This window comes from Triturus cristatus, chromosome 3_2, assembly GCF_964204655.1.
Source record: "Triturus cristatus chromosome 3_2, aTriCri1.1, whole genome shotgun sequence".
Taxonomy (NCBI): domain Eukaryota; kingdom Metazoa; phylum Chordata; class Amphibia; order Caudata; family Salamandridae; genus Triturus; species Triturus cristatus.
The window spans coordinates 749,887,526-749,903,683 of NC_140584.1; the positions used below are offsets into that span (position 1 = coordinate 749,887,526).

The 16,158-nt window shown below is 42.6% G+C and overlaps 1 protein-coding gene across 1 annotated transcript in view; it reads left to right on the forward strand.

Moving 5' to 3' along the window:
- COL5A2 (collagen type V alpha 2 chain) overlaps positions 1 to 16,158 on the forward strand; it is a 333,083-nt gene that overhangs the window by 173,641 nt on the left and 143,284 nt on the right. Inside the window, exons 9-11 of the mRNA XM_085647093.1 lie at positions 7,219 to 7,263; positions 13,259 to 13,312; positions 15,608 to 15,661. Of these exons, the coding sequence (XP_085503219.1) occupies positions 7,219 to 7,263; positions 13,259 to 13,312; positions 15,608 to 15,661 (153 nt within the window). The remainder of the gene's footprint in view (positions 1 to 7,218; positions 7,264 to 13,258; positions 13,313 to 15,607; positions 15,662 to 16,158) is intronic.

Below are 16,158 nucleotides of genomic sequence, written 5' to 3' on the forward strand. Positions count from 1 at the left end.
ACAAGCTAAAAGCAACTGACTGGAATGCTACTGGGGATACATTTCGCTGCTTTGAATTGAATTGCACATGTTCAACCAGGTCACTGGTGACGTAAGACCTGGTCAACAGTGGATAGTTGCATGGTCATCAGTAGTCTTAGGTTCATTCAAGTTGGAGATGTGCCTTGTAAACAGCCCACCATCTCCAGCAAACATCAGCAAAATACCTTCCATAAGCACCCAAAGAATGGTGAGCGGGGGTTAAGTCTTGTGCTGCCACAGGCAGGGCGCAGGTGACTCGATCTCCTGGGGTTGAATTACAATTGCCACCATGGTGCACAAGATCACACATTATGCAATAAAATAAACTCAGGGTTCCAAGCACTTGTGAGAACATGAGCTTTGACCACTTATGTCTTGGAACATGCTACTTACCACTATCGGGTCTCAAGCCTGACTACAGTTCTGCTGCTGTACGGGGAATTCACCGCCTCTTCCTGCCTTTGGACTGGCACTGGGGCCTGTGGTGTCTGGAATAAGCACTGCACACGCCACTGTCAGCTTTATAAATGACTTCAAATAAAACCAGCCCTGAAGGAGCAGTGCACAAGGACACCATAAACAGTATTCTTAGCACTGAACACCAGACATAATGATGGGGAGGGCCCGGCAATCTGGAAAAAACATACATTCACCAAACCACATGCCGAAGGTTAGGAAATGCAGCCCAACGGAGTCAAACGTGGGGTTGAATTCTGGCTCCATCTCTGGCAGCAAGGCCATGGCTGAGAAGGTGCTGGGATAGGGACCGCACAATATATCACAAAAACAACAGGAACGAAATCTGGGCACCAGGGCAATGAAGAAAGGGAATTATGCGTCAGGACCACAGAAAACAAGCTAATGGCTGTATCAGAAGGTTGGGGGGGGAGGAGGGAATGAGACGGTAAACAGAAAAGAAAAGAAGGCAGCGGTGGGCGGTTTGGCCAGCGCTGTACAGACAGGACTAGACGGTTCTACCATTTTTGACTCCTATGATGTATTTACTCCACCGTTTGGAGTCTGCTCTGGGAGAGGAGAATACAGCAACCTAATGCTGGGCAAAGCCTGTTATCGGCTGTACAATTCACTAATTAGATATGGTGGTGGAACAGTAGAAGCGGGGTGCTGCAGCTGCACTATGAAGCCACATTTCAAAACATAAATATAAAGCAAAAATTAAACTGCAATACCTTAATAAAAACAATAAAAGTAAAACAGACAGACTCTCATAAAATAGCCCGTTAACATACAAAACAACAAAAGTAAATCGATGCAGTCATAAAACAGCCCGTCAACATACAAAAATAAAAGAAGGCATAAACACACATGGAAAAAACCTTCAGATAAAGTAAAACAAACCACATAGAGGCAAACTTTTCAGAACAACTTGCACATTAACAAATCAGCAGCATGAGGCGGAATGAAAGCCCACAAAGTGAATACAGCATGTCTCAATGACACCGCATGCGTGCTGCCTAGGATCAACTTAAAAATTGAGGGCCTTATTTATCAAGGCCTGCAACACTTTTACGCCGCTGTTGCATCATAATTTGTGATGCTGCGGCAGCGTGAATAATGCGCCATGTTGCGCTAAGCAGATGCGTCACTTTGTAAAGCCCTGCGTTAGGAATGCTAAAATGGACTTGCATCAGGTATAATGTATGTAGGGTGGGCGTTCCCCTGCAATAAAGTGTCGTAGAAGTAGCGCAGTAAAATCTATGAGATTTCACTGCGACACTTCTAGGACGCTACTGCGTCAATATCTGCGCCTGCCTCACAGCAGGCATAAGACACAGGGCCGTTCACATGGGGCTTGCTGCATGTGAAAGGATACATTGCTGGAGTTGAGTCTGTTTTCAGACACACCCCAGCAATGCGTACATTAAATACGGCACATCCATGGTGTCACAAGGAGGGCGCAGTGAAACCTGACGCATCGCTGTTTTCACACAGCAATGCAAGTTTTCATAAATGAGGCTTTGAGGGCCTTATTTATGAGGGCCTCCAACACTTTTATGTCACTGTTGCGTCACTTTTTGTCACACTGCAGCGGTGTAAAAAATGCACCACGTTGTGCCATATTTACAAAGTGATGCAGCTAAAGGCCTGCGCTACATTATACCTGCATCGGGTATAATCTATGCAGGGTGGGCGTTCACCCACAATGAAGGGTCATAGAAGTAGCGCAGCAGCAGGCGTAAGCGATGCAACAGTTTTCATAAATGAGGGCTGAGGTCGGAAGGAGAAGCTTGTTTTCGTTTTGAATACTTGCTTCAATTTCTCTGATTCTGACCTGCTCGTTTCTTGGTGTTGCAACAAAGAAATGTAACTGTTTTGGGAAGCAATTCTTTGAACAACTGTACAGTCGTGAAACACAGCCTGAAGCTTTTATGATTTTGTATTTCTGGTAGTCTAAGGTGACAGACATGCCCAAAAAGAGTTGGAAACTGAAAGTGAAATCCTTGTAACTGAGTTTGTATTCAATTTCAAAATGTTTTAACATTGAGAATGACTTCTATAGAAGCTACAACGTACTTTAATACATTATCATCATTAACTAGCAAATGAACCTGACAACACCAAGAGTGTGACTAAAACTAGTATATATGCACCATGGTGCAAGGGGGCTTGCATTGAGAGGAATTATTGCTTATAATCTGAAATGGCATTTTGAAACTTCTATGTGTGCTGCTTAATGCAGCACACATAGAAGTTGCAAAGCGTCATTTTTTTAAATGATTGTATATGTGCAGGAAAGTTCCCCTTCTATGCTGTTTCCATGTGTGCTGCACAACACAGCACACATGGAAACAGCAAAAACGGGGACAAATGATAAAAAATCTCATTTCGCCAGCGTAAGACCAGGTTTTCCCTGGTCTTAATTTTGGCACTGCCCTTTATTTACGCCACCCTTATGAATATGGGGTAGCGTCAAAATCAATGAGTGTTGCCATGGAACGCCCACCACAACACCCATTGCCTGCCCCTTTCACGCTACGTATAGTGTGAAAGGGTGCCTTATTTATAAGGCAGCGTTAAGCCTCGTTAAGTGACTTAACGCTGCCTTGTAAATAAGGTGAAGCCCATATCACCACAGGAATGTCACTAAAAGTGACGTTTCTGTGGCAACAGGAGCTTGTAAATATGCCCCAGTATTTCTAGAATTTTCCAAATTTAAATTCTACTTACTATTGTGGAAAAACTTCCTTGATGTCAGAGTTCTCTAATGCTGTTTGACATGGGGATGTAATAAAGTGTGTTATGAGATTAACCATGGGAATGTAGAAAGATGTCACAACATCGATACATTGTCTTCCCAGACAGCTCTAAGGCTTTTTCTAAATATTTTTACACCTAACGTCACAGACCATATCACATAGTGTGATCACTGGAAGTGCAAATTGTAAGAAAGTGCCCTCTTTTTGCATGGTACCCCCACTTTTTGCTAAACTGCTGATGTGCTATGACTGATTGTGCCCTGGGTTCCTGCCATACAGGTACGCAGGGCCTATGTTCTTTCCCTGAACTGCACTGAAAACAAAACCCAATCGGCACTCTTTGTCCACAGGTCAGTCCCTTATAAATGGCATCACAGGTACTAAGGGCACTGTGGTAAGGGATGGCCTCTAAGGGCTGCAGCAATTATTGTGCCACCCTTGGAGGCCCTGTACCTTTACACACACACACACACACACACTGCCTTTGCAGGCTGCGTGTTTTGGTGCAGAACAATGTGAAGAGTCGACATGGCTTTCATGCCTGTGTGCCATGCCTACAACCCACTGCCCTGGCATAGGTCAGCCACCCCTCTAGCAGGGTGCACTATACCAGTGGTGAGGGTACAGGTGCATGAGCCCTGTACTCCTACATTGTCTAAGTCAAATCTTAGAATGTATAAGTGCAGTAATGCCATTAGGAGTAGATGGTACTGGGAGTTTGTCATTATGAACTCCACAGCACCCTAATGGCTTTACTGAATACTGGGAAGTTTGGTATCTAACTTCTTAGCACATTAAACCCAGACTGATGCCAATGTGGGATTTAATGAAAAATGCACATAGAGGACATCTTAGGGATGCCACCTGAAAAACGACCTAACACTAGTGTCCAGGCTGAGTGGCTGCTTGCCAGATGCCACCACCAGACATGTTTCTGGACCCCTGGGTCGATAGCCTGCTGCTTTTTGGGGTTCTGAAACAATGTACATTCTGGGATGAGGTGCCAGGCCTCCTCCCCCAGGATGGACAGGGTCCACAAAGGCGAAGCTTCAAATGCTTGCCGCCTTTGGGAGCTTCCCCAGGCTGCTTCCAGCAACTGCCCCCACCGGTTCTGACCCCCACTTTGGGCAGGAGAATCAGTAGGAAAACCAAGTGAGGAAGGGAGGTATGCCCACTTTTGCCAACTCCACCCCTCAGGAGGGGGAGGAGAGGTGAAGCACAACTTTCAGTCCCCGCCATCTTACAGATGGGGGGACCCAGCCAACCAGAGTGAGGCATATGCCCCCCTCCCACTGGTGGGTGGCATAATAGGGGTATACCCACCCCAAGGAAGGGGCCCATTGGTCCCAACCTTTGCCTACCTGTAACGCCCCTAAATCTAGTATTTAGGGGCAACCCCGAACCTTGCCCCTTCAGACAAGAACTGACAAAGAAGACAAGAAGAAGAAGCACCGAAGAGCCGTGTTGAAACTAAGATAAGGAGGCTGCCCACTGACTTGGCCCCAGCCCTACTGGCCTGTGCCCACCTCAAACATGCTCCAACAAAATCCCGGTGGGTCCTGCATCCAGCAACCTCAAGAATCCCGAGGACCTGCCCTGCCATCCACAAGAAAGACTTTTTCTTCTGTGCGCACCGAATTTGCTCACCCACAGACTCTGACTCCTGCCGAATCTGCAAGTCTGCACCACTCTGCACCCAACGCCCACGGCTCGAGTTGAGTGGCCGAACACCACGAGGATGTCTCCCCGGCAATCCTGACCTGAGATCTGGTGATTTCTGACCTCCCTGCGAAGCCTGCAGCCTCTTTCTGGAGGATCACCCCGACCGCACCCGGAGCTGGTAAGGAAAACCCGACACCTAAAGACACCCCTGCAACCGAAGTCCCATGGCCTTGGGTGCCCCAACTGATGGTGTCCCAACATAACCAGGCATCCCAACTTACCTCTCCAAGCGGTGGTCACCTCTAGAAGAACTTTGTCCCCGAGTCTGCAGTCTCTTTTGAAAACGGAGAATCCCCATTGAAATCAACAGGGCACCCAACACCAAACCAGCACCCTGCACCCAGCCGCCCCTGCGCCGCTGTGGGTGTTCTTTGGGTGCTAAATCGGATCCCCCTTTGCCCTGTGCCTAATACCAGGAGCTTTGCTCCCACAACCTTGTGGCCTGCTCATGAGCAGCCATCAACCGGAGCCCTCCTACCCCCATTGGATAGCATTGGACCTCAGCACTCTGCACCCGGCTGCCCTAGTTCCGCTGAGGGTGCTTTGAAAGTGCATCCTTGCCCCTGGGGGAACCCTGGTTCTAACCTGAGAATACCAACTCCCACAAACTTGTACTTACCTGTAAACCGATAACTCAATTTCTTTCCATAGGATTGCATTGACTGCTTTTTCCCCAAAAAAATTTAAGTGTGGAGTTGGCTTTGTATGGGACTTTGAAAAACTGCAAATAACTAAAAATTGCTTACTTACCTTTTCTCTAGGAAATGTCCCTGTGTAATATATTGGTATATCACACTGATTAGAAAAAGTAATCCAGAAAGTAATCTGTAAAGAAATCCAAAGTCATCTAACAGTAATTTCCACTGTATTGAAAGCATTTACAAACCTATATTAAAAAGTCATTTTTATTCAGCTTGCTTTTATTGTTCAACCTGTCTTGAAAAGTATCATATACACTTACCTGTGCCAGGCTTGCTTGGTTCTAGGGGAAAATACAACTAAATAATATTTCTATACAAACCAAATGGGTCTGAGTTCAGTCTTTGAGTGTTTGACATCATTTGCTGATTGAGTGGGTACAACAAATGCTTAACACTACCCCCAGATAAAGCCTTACTGCTCGACCACACTACCACAAATAGAGAGTAAGGTGCTATCTACTTTTACCTCTGCCTACTTTTGGGGTTCCACTGGACTCTGTGCACACTATACCTCATTTTGGTATAGTATATACAGAGCCAGCTTCCTACACAAATGTAATGAACAGTCCTTGCCACCATTTTAGGCTGACTTGTTTCTTATATAGCTGATGAAATCAAGCCACTGTAAGTTTGCATCTTAGAAAGTGGCAAATATTTCCTTGTATCTGGAACTTTAAAGAGATGAGTTGCTATTGCTGTGAAATTCAGCACATTTTCTTGACATCTTTAATATAATTACAGAGCAGAACTTTGCTCAATAAAATAACTCGTTACAACAGCAAAATAAAAACCCAAGAATAACATAGAAGCCCACACAACAAAACAGAAAAGAATACAACACAGTGACCACTGTACAACACAACAATAACACAATGCAATAATGCAATAATGCAGCACAAAACACAATGGCACAAAAAACATCTCAAACATTAAAAAGCAACACAAGATGTATGCATATATTTTCTTGTCAAACATTATCACCATCACAAATCTGTTTTCATATATGATGGTAAAAGTTTTTTTCACCAAAGCTGTACCCTACCGCAAATGACATGTAATAGCACCAGTCTCAAATGGTTTGTGATACGGCCCTAGATGCAAAAAATGTTGGAATACATGTGCAAAAGTCCTGTGAGGACCTCAGCGTCCTTAAATAGGAATGGTATAGTATGTTATATTATGAAATATGTTTTCCAAGTGCAGTAATAAAGGGCAAACATGTACAAATGCAGATTAAGGCAATTCTTAATTCTGTGGATAGTTTGTGCTCCAAGAGTGTGTCTGCAAACTAATGACTTCCATACATTTGGTAAAAATACTCCTTCGCATTTTGAGTTCTGACAAGGGAGTTGACATCTAGAAAACATCTGGGATGAACTTTGAAATGTTTTCCTTTTTTGTGACCTGCACCCTCTCCCTTCTTAATCACTGACAACATTTTACAGCCCAAAGAACACTATCTCAGTGCTGGTTAAAGATACAAGAATATGTTCCAATATGTTCTTCATTTTACTATATTTATTTCTAACATCTACCACATAATTTATTATTTACAGGGTCAAGTCGGACCAAGAGGACCTCCTGGACTGCCAGGAACTCAGGCAAGTCATCCTCATTAGATATAGAGCAATAGTCTTCTTCTGTCATAACACAGTATCTTATTTGCCTTTTTCTGGGGTATATCCCATATTTTTATTTTTCTAAAGGATGTTTAAGTGTTGTGCCATTTTTGTGTGTGAATTTTGGAAGATCATTGTTGCTACTTTTATTGTTTATTTGAGTATAGCATGGTTGTAAGACGTGATTGATGTGGAGTTTTTAGCCCCATGTACTCACCACCACCTCCTAGACAGTATTTACTGTGCCACTATTTTTCAGAGTGGTCTAGTGTTTTGGCCATGTGTCTCACCTTACAACTATATTTAATGGCACCAGCCAAAGGCAATTCTGTCTGCCCCCTTCTGCACATTGGATGCACTTAGCACTCATTATGCTGCTGGTTTTATCATCCACCTTCAGGTTAATGCATCCAGACTTTTCTACCCCTGTGACCCACTCCTTGCTTCACACCTTTGTCAGTTCTATAACCCTGATTGCGTCCTCACAAGTTATGCTCAAAACCCAAAGAACACTCCAATCATAATGCTTCTTTGGGACCCTCACAGCCTCTTCTGAGACCTTGTTATCTCCTTATATTGTTTCCAATGTTTCAAAAACTGTCTTATTAATTCACATTCCTCAAAAAATATACCTTGGATATTCATGATTTTATCATAGAGCACCATCTTGATACTTTATTACTGAGTCTTGGATGCATGAAGCATCTGGCTCTGACTTTGCTTTAGCAAATCATTTTCAGGCCCTGCAGGTGGTAGGTTAGCTGTAATATATAAACAATTTATTGGAGTTCCATCTTTTATTATGGCCCGTATGCTCATGCTGAGCTCTGGGCTCCCTCTCTTTTGTTTATTGATTTATTAGCTGCCTGTCCTGCATCTCTTTTAATCTCTGATGTTTTTCAACTATTTGACTCTGTTGGCTCTTGGGCACTCACTGCCCCTCATTATTGGTTATTTTGTCTTGTGGTCTTCATTCTAATGCTCTCTTCAATTCAGCTAGTGTTATCAACTCTTGTTTTGCTTTGAGTATATATAAATTAGTTTCTTACCCCACCCATTTGGCCAGTTATTCACTAGATTTCATTTTGACTCATCCCTTTTATGCTGCTTTTCTCCATTCCAGTCCTGTAGTCTGGTCTGATCATTCCATCATATATTGTAATTGGGTTCTCCCTTCTTTGAAACAACTTACTGCTCCAAATTCATGCTGTAAAGGTTAACACCCCTAGGTTAACTGAAGTCATTCTGATTTCTCCTCCATTCCTTCTCACCATTGTACCTCTCTTGACGCTTCCATAGTCACAGAGGTTTCTTAGTTTAACTCACACACTCTTTCAGTTCTTGTATTCAGCTCAATACTGTGTGCTCTTCCCATCAACTATTTACTACTAAAATATAGCACTGCATTGTAAACATGTGGAAAGAGTATAATGCAAAGTTTATGCTATTCTCAGTTGTTCTACTTATTGAGCAATCATTTGATTTATTTCTAATAATTTAAAGGATATTTTCAAAACTGGCAACTTGATCGTCGATGCTCATTGTTGCTCTCAACCTCTATTCCCATTTTAGGCTGTGTGCTGTCTTTGCTTGGAGATGCACTATCAATTCCTAGTATCACCCCTGGTTGTCCAGTTAACCATTGCCTCATCAAGATTTTGCACTCATTTTGAACACTATGTCCCATTTTACAGGAGCTATGTAATCTCTCTCCTTCTTGTTGTTCTCTTCTTCCTGTTGGCAGGTGCCAGAGGTCGTACCTTTCCTGTTTTGGCCATAAAAGCTTGGAACACTCTCCTGCATTGTCTTCATATGATTGATGTAGGATTATGCCCCTTTTTGACACAGTCACCCCCATGTTGTGCCTGGTATTTAATGCAATTTTGATTGAAGTGCACTGGGTTCCTGCTAACCAGACTCTCAGTGCCAGTGTTCTTTCCCAACAACCAAGGCAACAGTGCAATTGTTCCACAGTTGACAGGACATTTAGCACCTCTGTAAATCCCTAGTAAATGGTAAAGGGAACTAAAGAGGGTCCCCAAGGGTTTGTTCCGTCCCTCTTTTCCTAACTCCGCTTCCTTAACCAGAAATATTTGCCTACATCCGAAATCCTCGTTTAAAAGAGCAAATCACTTATATCCTCATAGGATAACTCATAATGTACAGATTAGACTAATCCTTCCTCCTCTTTTTTCACTTACCGACTATACAACTGTACTTCTGTTTTGGATTCTGTTCTCAGTATAACTGTTTATTTCACTGTCCTATAATTGAATTACTAACATCATACACCTCTATTCCTAATTTGAGGTCCTTATCTGCCAAGTTATGGAAATGTTAAGTCGAAACCTCATTGGTGATTTATGATTACCTTTCTTTTTTATTCTATTGTGCTATGTAATTGAATCATCATCTTTTTTCATCTCTTTCTATAAAATCATCCTCTTTATATCTTTTCTTGATTTCTCTTCATTAACGTCTTCTTTGCAACCCTTCCAATTTGAGCATCATTTTGACTCATTACTAGTTTTTGTACAACCTTCATTGTGCTGAAATAGCAGCAATAAAAGAGAAACTGATCAAACTGATTTGATGTAAATAGAATATATCGAGAGGCCGAAATATCAATTACATAGTCTGTCAGTTTCCCACTAATGTTCAATCATGGAAACATACAGAACATGCATACATCTTTCTCTTAAGGCACCTGCGTGAAATTAAAATAAATTAAATTAAATATCATATCAAAGGCATATTTTTATGTTTATATTGAACAATACTGCACTACAAATATTCTAACTTGTACTACTACTGCCTCACAAATTCTATTTACAAAAAAATACATATTTGTTGAACAGCAAGATTAACAAATTATTAACTTAATCCACAAAAGTCCATTATCATAATGCACGCAACATTATTAATTAATCATCTTCAATGCAGTTTGTTGGTCTTTATCATGTAACCTATGTGAGGGTGACTGTCCATGTTCATTCTATGTAGAACTGGAAGAAGTAGTCATTTTGAAAAACATCACTATATAACATGGATGATCGATGGTGACAAATGGAACTGCAGATGCGGTATTCATTGATGGCAGATTGCACTTGAATGAAGGGTGGATAATCTTCAAGTTTTAAGAATATGGTTCAACAATAGCAGATTGTGTGTGTGTGTGTGCACATGTGTGTGTGTGTGTGTGCATGTGTGTGTGTGTATACACTGCATGGAATTCTGCTACAAGTTGTTATCACAATTTTTCCCATTTCATATGATGATCAAATTGGTAAGTGCTACCACTTCTGTAGTTAGTTCAAAATCAAACTCTAGGAGGTCATTACCTAGGAGGTAAACTAGGGGGAGGTCAGGATTGACTACCACTGTATGCCACCTAAGGGTACCCCCTATTTCTAGGGACACTACGGCCACAGGGCATTCAGTGGCTTGCCCTGGAACGGCCTTTACCCTTCTTACCTTTCCTGGCAGGTGCTAGTCTGGGCAGGCTAACCTGTCCACCACTGTGGTGTGGTTGATACATGTGTCTCTCAGGGCAGTGGTTGGGATCCCATTTACCTGCATCTGGTGGAAGTGCCTACTACCACTCTCTGGGATCAGGGATCACCAGCTTACCATCTGGACCCTGCTCACACTTAAAAGCTGCTAGGACCTACACATCAGAGGTGTCTTCCTCAAAGGCTACACTAGCCACCCCAGTGATTACCTTCCTATTGGGGCATTCGGTGTGCACTCTGAGGTGTCCTGACAGCTGGCAGTCAAAACACAACCTTTGTTCTAAGAGTTTCTTCAAACCTGGGTCCCTACTAACCTACTTGCTAGAGGTGAGCCAGGTCTTGTCCCTCTCCTTAGGTTTCTGGGGTTCTGAGGGAACCTCTTTGGTGGTCTTATTACCCCCTCCTTTCCCTTCTGTGGGCCTAATCCACCTTCTTGGACCCACCCCTTGGGTATGCCTGTCCTAACCACTCAACTGCTACCTTGCCCAGCTCTTGGAGACTAGATACCTTTGGTCTACTAGATGCTGTTGTAAATTTTCTGAGGGACAATTTGTAAATATGTACTCCATAACCAACAAATCTAGCCATCCAGTGCCTTCACTGAGTCATCTACAAAGACCACAAGGTCTGTGTTGCCCCCGTTCTGTGTTGTCCTAAGCTTCTGCCTGTACTCTTTTGGAGTGAGTCCAAAGATTTCTAGAAGTGCTGTCTTCATGTGTGAGTTAGAATTATGTTGCCTCATCCTCAAGTGTGAGCAGTCTATCCCTACCAACTACTGGCATTAACTCCCAGAGTTGTGCCCCCCCAGTGTTGTGTATCCACCTTCCTCATCTTGGGAGCTCTCTCATATGAAGCCAGCCACTTTTCAATATCATCTTGTGTTCCATAGTTAGGAACAATACCTTTTGGTAACCTGGCCTCTCCAGTAGCCCTGTCAGATACATCAGGCTCCTTGTTCCTGCCACCATTCTCTTTGGGCCTCATGCCCAGCCTGTCTCGTCTCTCCTCAAGGGGCAGTCTCCTTTCTTCCAGTGCCAGAGACCTCTCCTCCATCTCCAGGACTGCCATGTCTTTCTGGAGGCAACGCAAGTTGCGGCTGGTGTGCCTTACACAGTATGCTCTGGAAGTTACCCTTAGCCTGGTGTTGTAATGGAGGGTAACATTCCCCTCCTCTTATTTTTCCTCACTAACTTGGGGTATCAGATTTTTGAACTGGGGTGTGACCCAGTGGGCCTCTTCCCAAGCTTTGAGCGCCTTCATCATGTCCTCTTTCCTTGCCTTGTTTCCAGCATTGACCCTTCAGTCCCTGCACTGCTTCCTCAGCTCATTCCTTTTGAGGGTAGACAGATTGGCAATGTCAAGATTCTTGTTATGTTGTTTAAAGCGACTTCCTAACCTTTTGAACAACTTTTTGAAACTTTTGCAACACTTTGAAACTTGTTGGGAACTTTGTCACAAGTTCTAAAAAAGTTTTTAAAGTTCAGCACCTCTTCGAAAACAGGGCCTCTGAAGGCTTTGCACCTCAACAACTAGGCATTATATACTAATGCAGGTAAACACACAGTCAGAGAAATACTTAAATGCATAGATAGATAGATAGATAGATAGATAGATAGATAGATAGATAGATAGATAGATAGATAGATAGATAGATAGATAGATAGATAGATGAATAGATAGATAGATGGCTAGATAGATAGATAGATAGGCATGAATGTTGACTCTGACAATAGCTTTTGTGCTTGGTGGGTTCTTCACGCAATACTCTGGGGCAGTTGCGTGTGGTATGTAGTGCATGGTGGTGATCTATAACAGCAGGTTTGCTGGTTAAAAATACCTTCTAATATGTACATTGGTGTGGATTAATCCTTAGAGCACCCTGTGCCTAGGAATGTTTACTACTGAGGGATTCCATTTGCTCAGAAGTGGCAGTGGTGGAAGCTTTCATGCAACCTGTCTGATGTCTACCACTCACACTTAATCGCTGCCTAGGCTAAAGTATTTTAGTCTATGGCCATGTCACTGGTTAAGTGAACACAAGATGAAGGCAGGATGCATGAGAGCAAACGTGCTAAACAACAGCTGAGCTGGTGACTACTAAGCTTTCACCACGAGGAGACCAGACATTAGTTGTAAAGAATAGGGCCTTGAATAAACAAATAGGTAAGTAGATTTGCACTGAACGTGCATGTCTAGGTATTATGTTTACATGATTTTTTTTAGAAATTGGATTTTATATCTTACTAATATGGCCAACCATAGAACTAAATAATAGGCAACGATAAATCATACATTAAAGTGAATTTATTTATGTACAGCAATATGAATGGAGAAAATACATGTGTATTGCTATATTGTGTCTAACTTATGTAGCTCTAATATGGATGTTGACGATTGAAACAATTAATCCTAAACCACAAAAATGGTAATGAAGCCTAAATTACTTTAAATGCCATTTCTTTTAGGGTCCTGTTGGTCCACCAGGCCCACCGGGTGAGCATGGAGAGCCAGGTGGAATGGTAAGTTAATGTAAACTTTCTGGTTTAATTTCATCTCCTTAAAGTTGCTGCACAACATTCACAGCAGTATATATTTCTATTCTGTTGCAAGATTTGTCTAGGCATTTTGTAAAATGGAGGATTATGCAATACAAATCAAGTCCAATGGTTCCTCCATAGGTATTTCTCCCTTAGGGAGCAGCAGAAATAGTTAGCTTTTAGATTCTGGCTATCTGGGCAGATTCAGCATCACTTCCAAGGGTCCAGGACAAGTGGGGTACCACTGGGAGATTTAAGACTCACTCAGGCTAGGCCCAGGTGTGGGTTCAAGGTGGAGGTAGACTTTTGTGTCCCTGGACTCTGAACAGGAGGCCAGCAAACTAGCCATTGTGAGTCACTATGGAAGTCCTGGGACAATTGAAGATCCAGTCCTTGTACCCAGGTAGAGGGTAGTAGAGCAACAGAACAACAGATTAGCAATCCAACAGGGCAGCAGTCCTTCAGAGCAGCAGTCCAGCAGAGTGGAAGTCCTTCCAGCAGCATAGCAGATCTTCCTGGCAGAGTATCCACAGCTCCAGAAGTGCACTGAAGAGTTGGTGCCCAAGGTCCTACTTTTATGCTCTAGTGCCCTGATACTGGAAAGTGGGAGAAGCTTCCAGACATAGGCTTTGAAGTACATGGAATTTTCTGACCCCCTCCCTCCACCCTGGCTCCAAGTTGACTGCAGTGACAATGTGAGGCAGTTAAGACCTTTTTGTGAAGGCAGAGCCCAGGCTATTCAGCTGCAAGTGAAGCTCCACTCAGATCAGCCCCCATCCTGCCAGCAGATGGCCCACTCAGGCACACCTAACCCCTCTTCTGTGGGACAAATTCACAAAGTCTAACTGTCAGTTTCACCCAGCCATGTGACCCAGGCCAGGCTACAGGCACAAACGGACTAAGGGCAGAAAAATGCCAACTTTCTATAAGTGGCATTTTTAAAATTGTATTAAAAAACACAACTGCACCATTAAATAGGGTATTTCACTACAATGCTAAAGACATTAAAAATTGAATAGCTACCTGTTTCCAATTTACAACTTATTAAATGTAACAACTACCAGGACATGTTAAACTTAAAAGTACATGTCCAGCCTTTTAACTATACTGCACCCTGCCCTGTGGCTACCTATGGCCTACCTTAGGGGTGATGCATAGGTAATAAAAGGGAAGGTTAAAGCATGGTGAGGGGGTTTCAATGCCAAATTGACATGGCTTTTTAAATTGCAATATGGCTGCAGTGGCGGGCCTGGGGCATGTTTTAAGGTACTACTTAAGTGGGTGGCCCAATCAGCGCTGCAGGCCCACGAATAACATTTAACTTACAGGTCCTGGTTATATGGAATGCCACTCTACAAGGGACTTATAAGTAATTATGTCAATGGGGTATAAACCAATCTAACCAGGTTTTAGGCGAGTGAGACGTCAGGCCAACAAAAGCGAATTTAGTAAAAAATGGACAGAAAAAGGCAAAACGTTTGGGAGGTGACCCTGCATAGAGGGCCATGTCCAACAGACCCCTTATAACTTACTAGAAGATGTGAAATAGCACCTAGTCCCTGGCCTCCTTATTTGAGCTGCCAAAACATTTGCTTCTTCTGAGATGAGGCAGGAGCAGAATTGCAACACAGCTTGCACCCTTAATTTGCTCCATTATGTGGGACACTGAGTCAATAAGTAAAGATATTTTCTTCAATGGATGCTGTTCTTCATCTTATCATGGAAGAGCCATATGTTTCGTGACATGGAGATGACGCTCCTAAACTAAGCTTCAGTATAAAATGCACATAAGACGTTTCTTGGAAGGAAGGAACATGTCCCCCCTAGTTAGTTTTCACTAAAATCAGGAATAGGCAAGTTCTCTCTCAATTTTCCTGTGGCTAAATGACATGGGGATATCATCCTTTCTGGATCTAGTGACTTCCTGAATACACTTTTAGTTGTGATGTCATGAGAAGGTGTGTTCAGTCAGGGGAAAATGAGAGGCACATCATATTGAGTAGATATCACAGTGAGCTTAAAAGTGATTTTTTTATTGCTTGTGGATAGCAGCATTGAACAATTTGGCAAGGTACCCCAAGTATCAGTTATTTGATTTAAAAATAATAAATCACAATATGCATTGGAAGTGTTTTCTTTATTTTTATTTTCCACTTTTCTGTACTCACATCAGGATGTAAATCGTTGGTCTTCTACAAAAATGGATAAAGCTTGGTTAAAAACTTGTTTTTCTTTTATGCTGTGGTATTTAATTTCTGATCATGGTTATCTTTTCAGGGTCCACCTGGTCCTCGTGGTCCAGATGGTCCAGCAGGCAAGGCTGGTGAAGATGTAAGTATCACATATTTGTCATGTGCAGATAAGTGTGAATTATCAGACCTTTAGACTACAAATTCATATACTTGCACTTTCCTTTCCTTTTGTCACTTCTGGCAGATGTTTGTGTCTTCAGACTAAAAGGAAGATGAGGGACCTGATTCATTCACTAGTCAAACACTTTTGAAATATAAATCTAGACTTTACAAACTATGGCCCAAATTTATTAAAGATTTGCATTGGCACGAAGGCGTACAAAGACTTGCAAGGTACAAAAGTAATTTTGTACTGAAAATGTCCTAATTTCTCAGCACAAATAGCATTTGGGCTGCTTTGTATCACTTTGCATCGGGGGGCACTACCTGGATATAACATGGGTGGATCAGTGAAAACACCCATTATCTTTCTACGGAAAACCTGATCTACTATGATAGGCATACCCGGGTTTACATTACAAAATAATGCCTCCTTGCAGCAGGTGTTTAAAAGGGGTAATGCTTTTATTTCTCTAA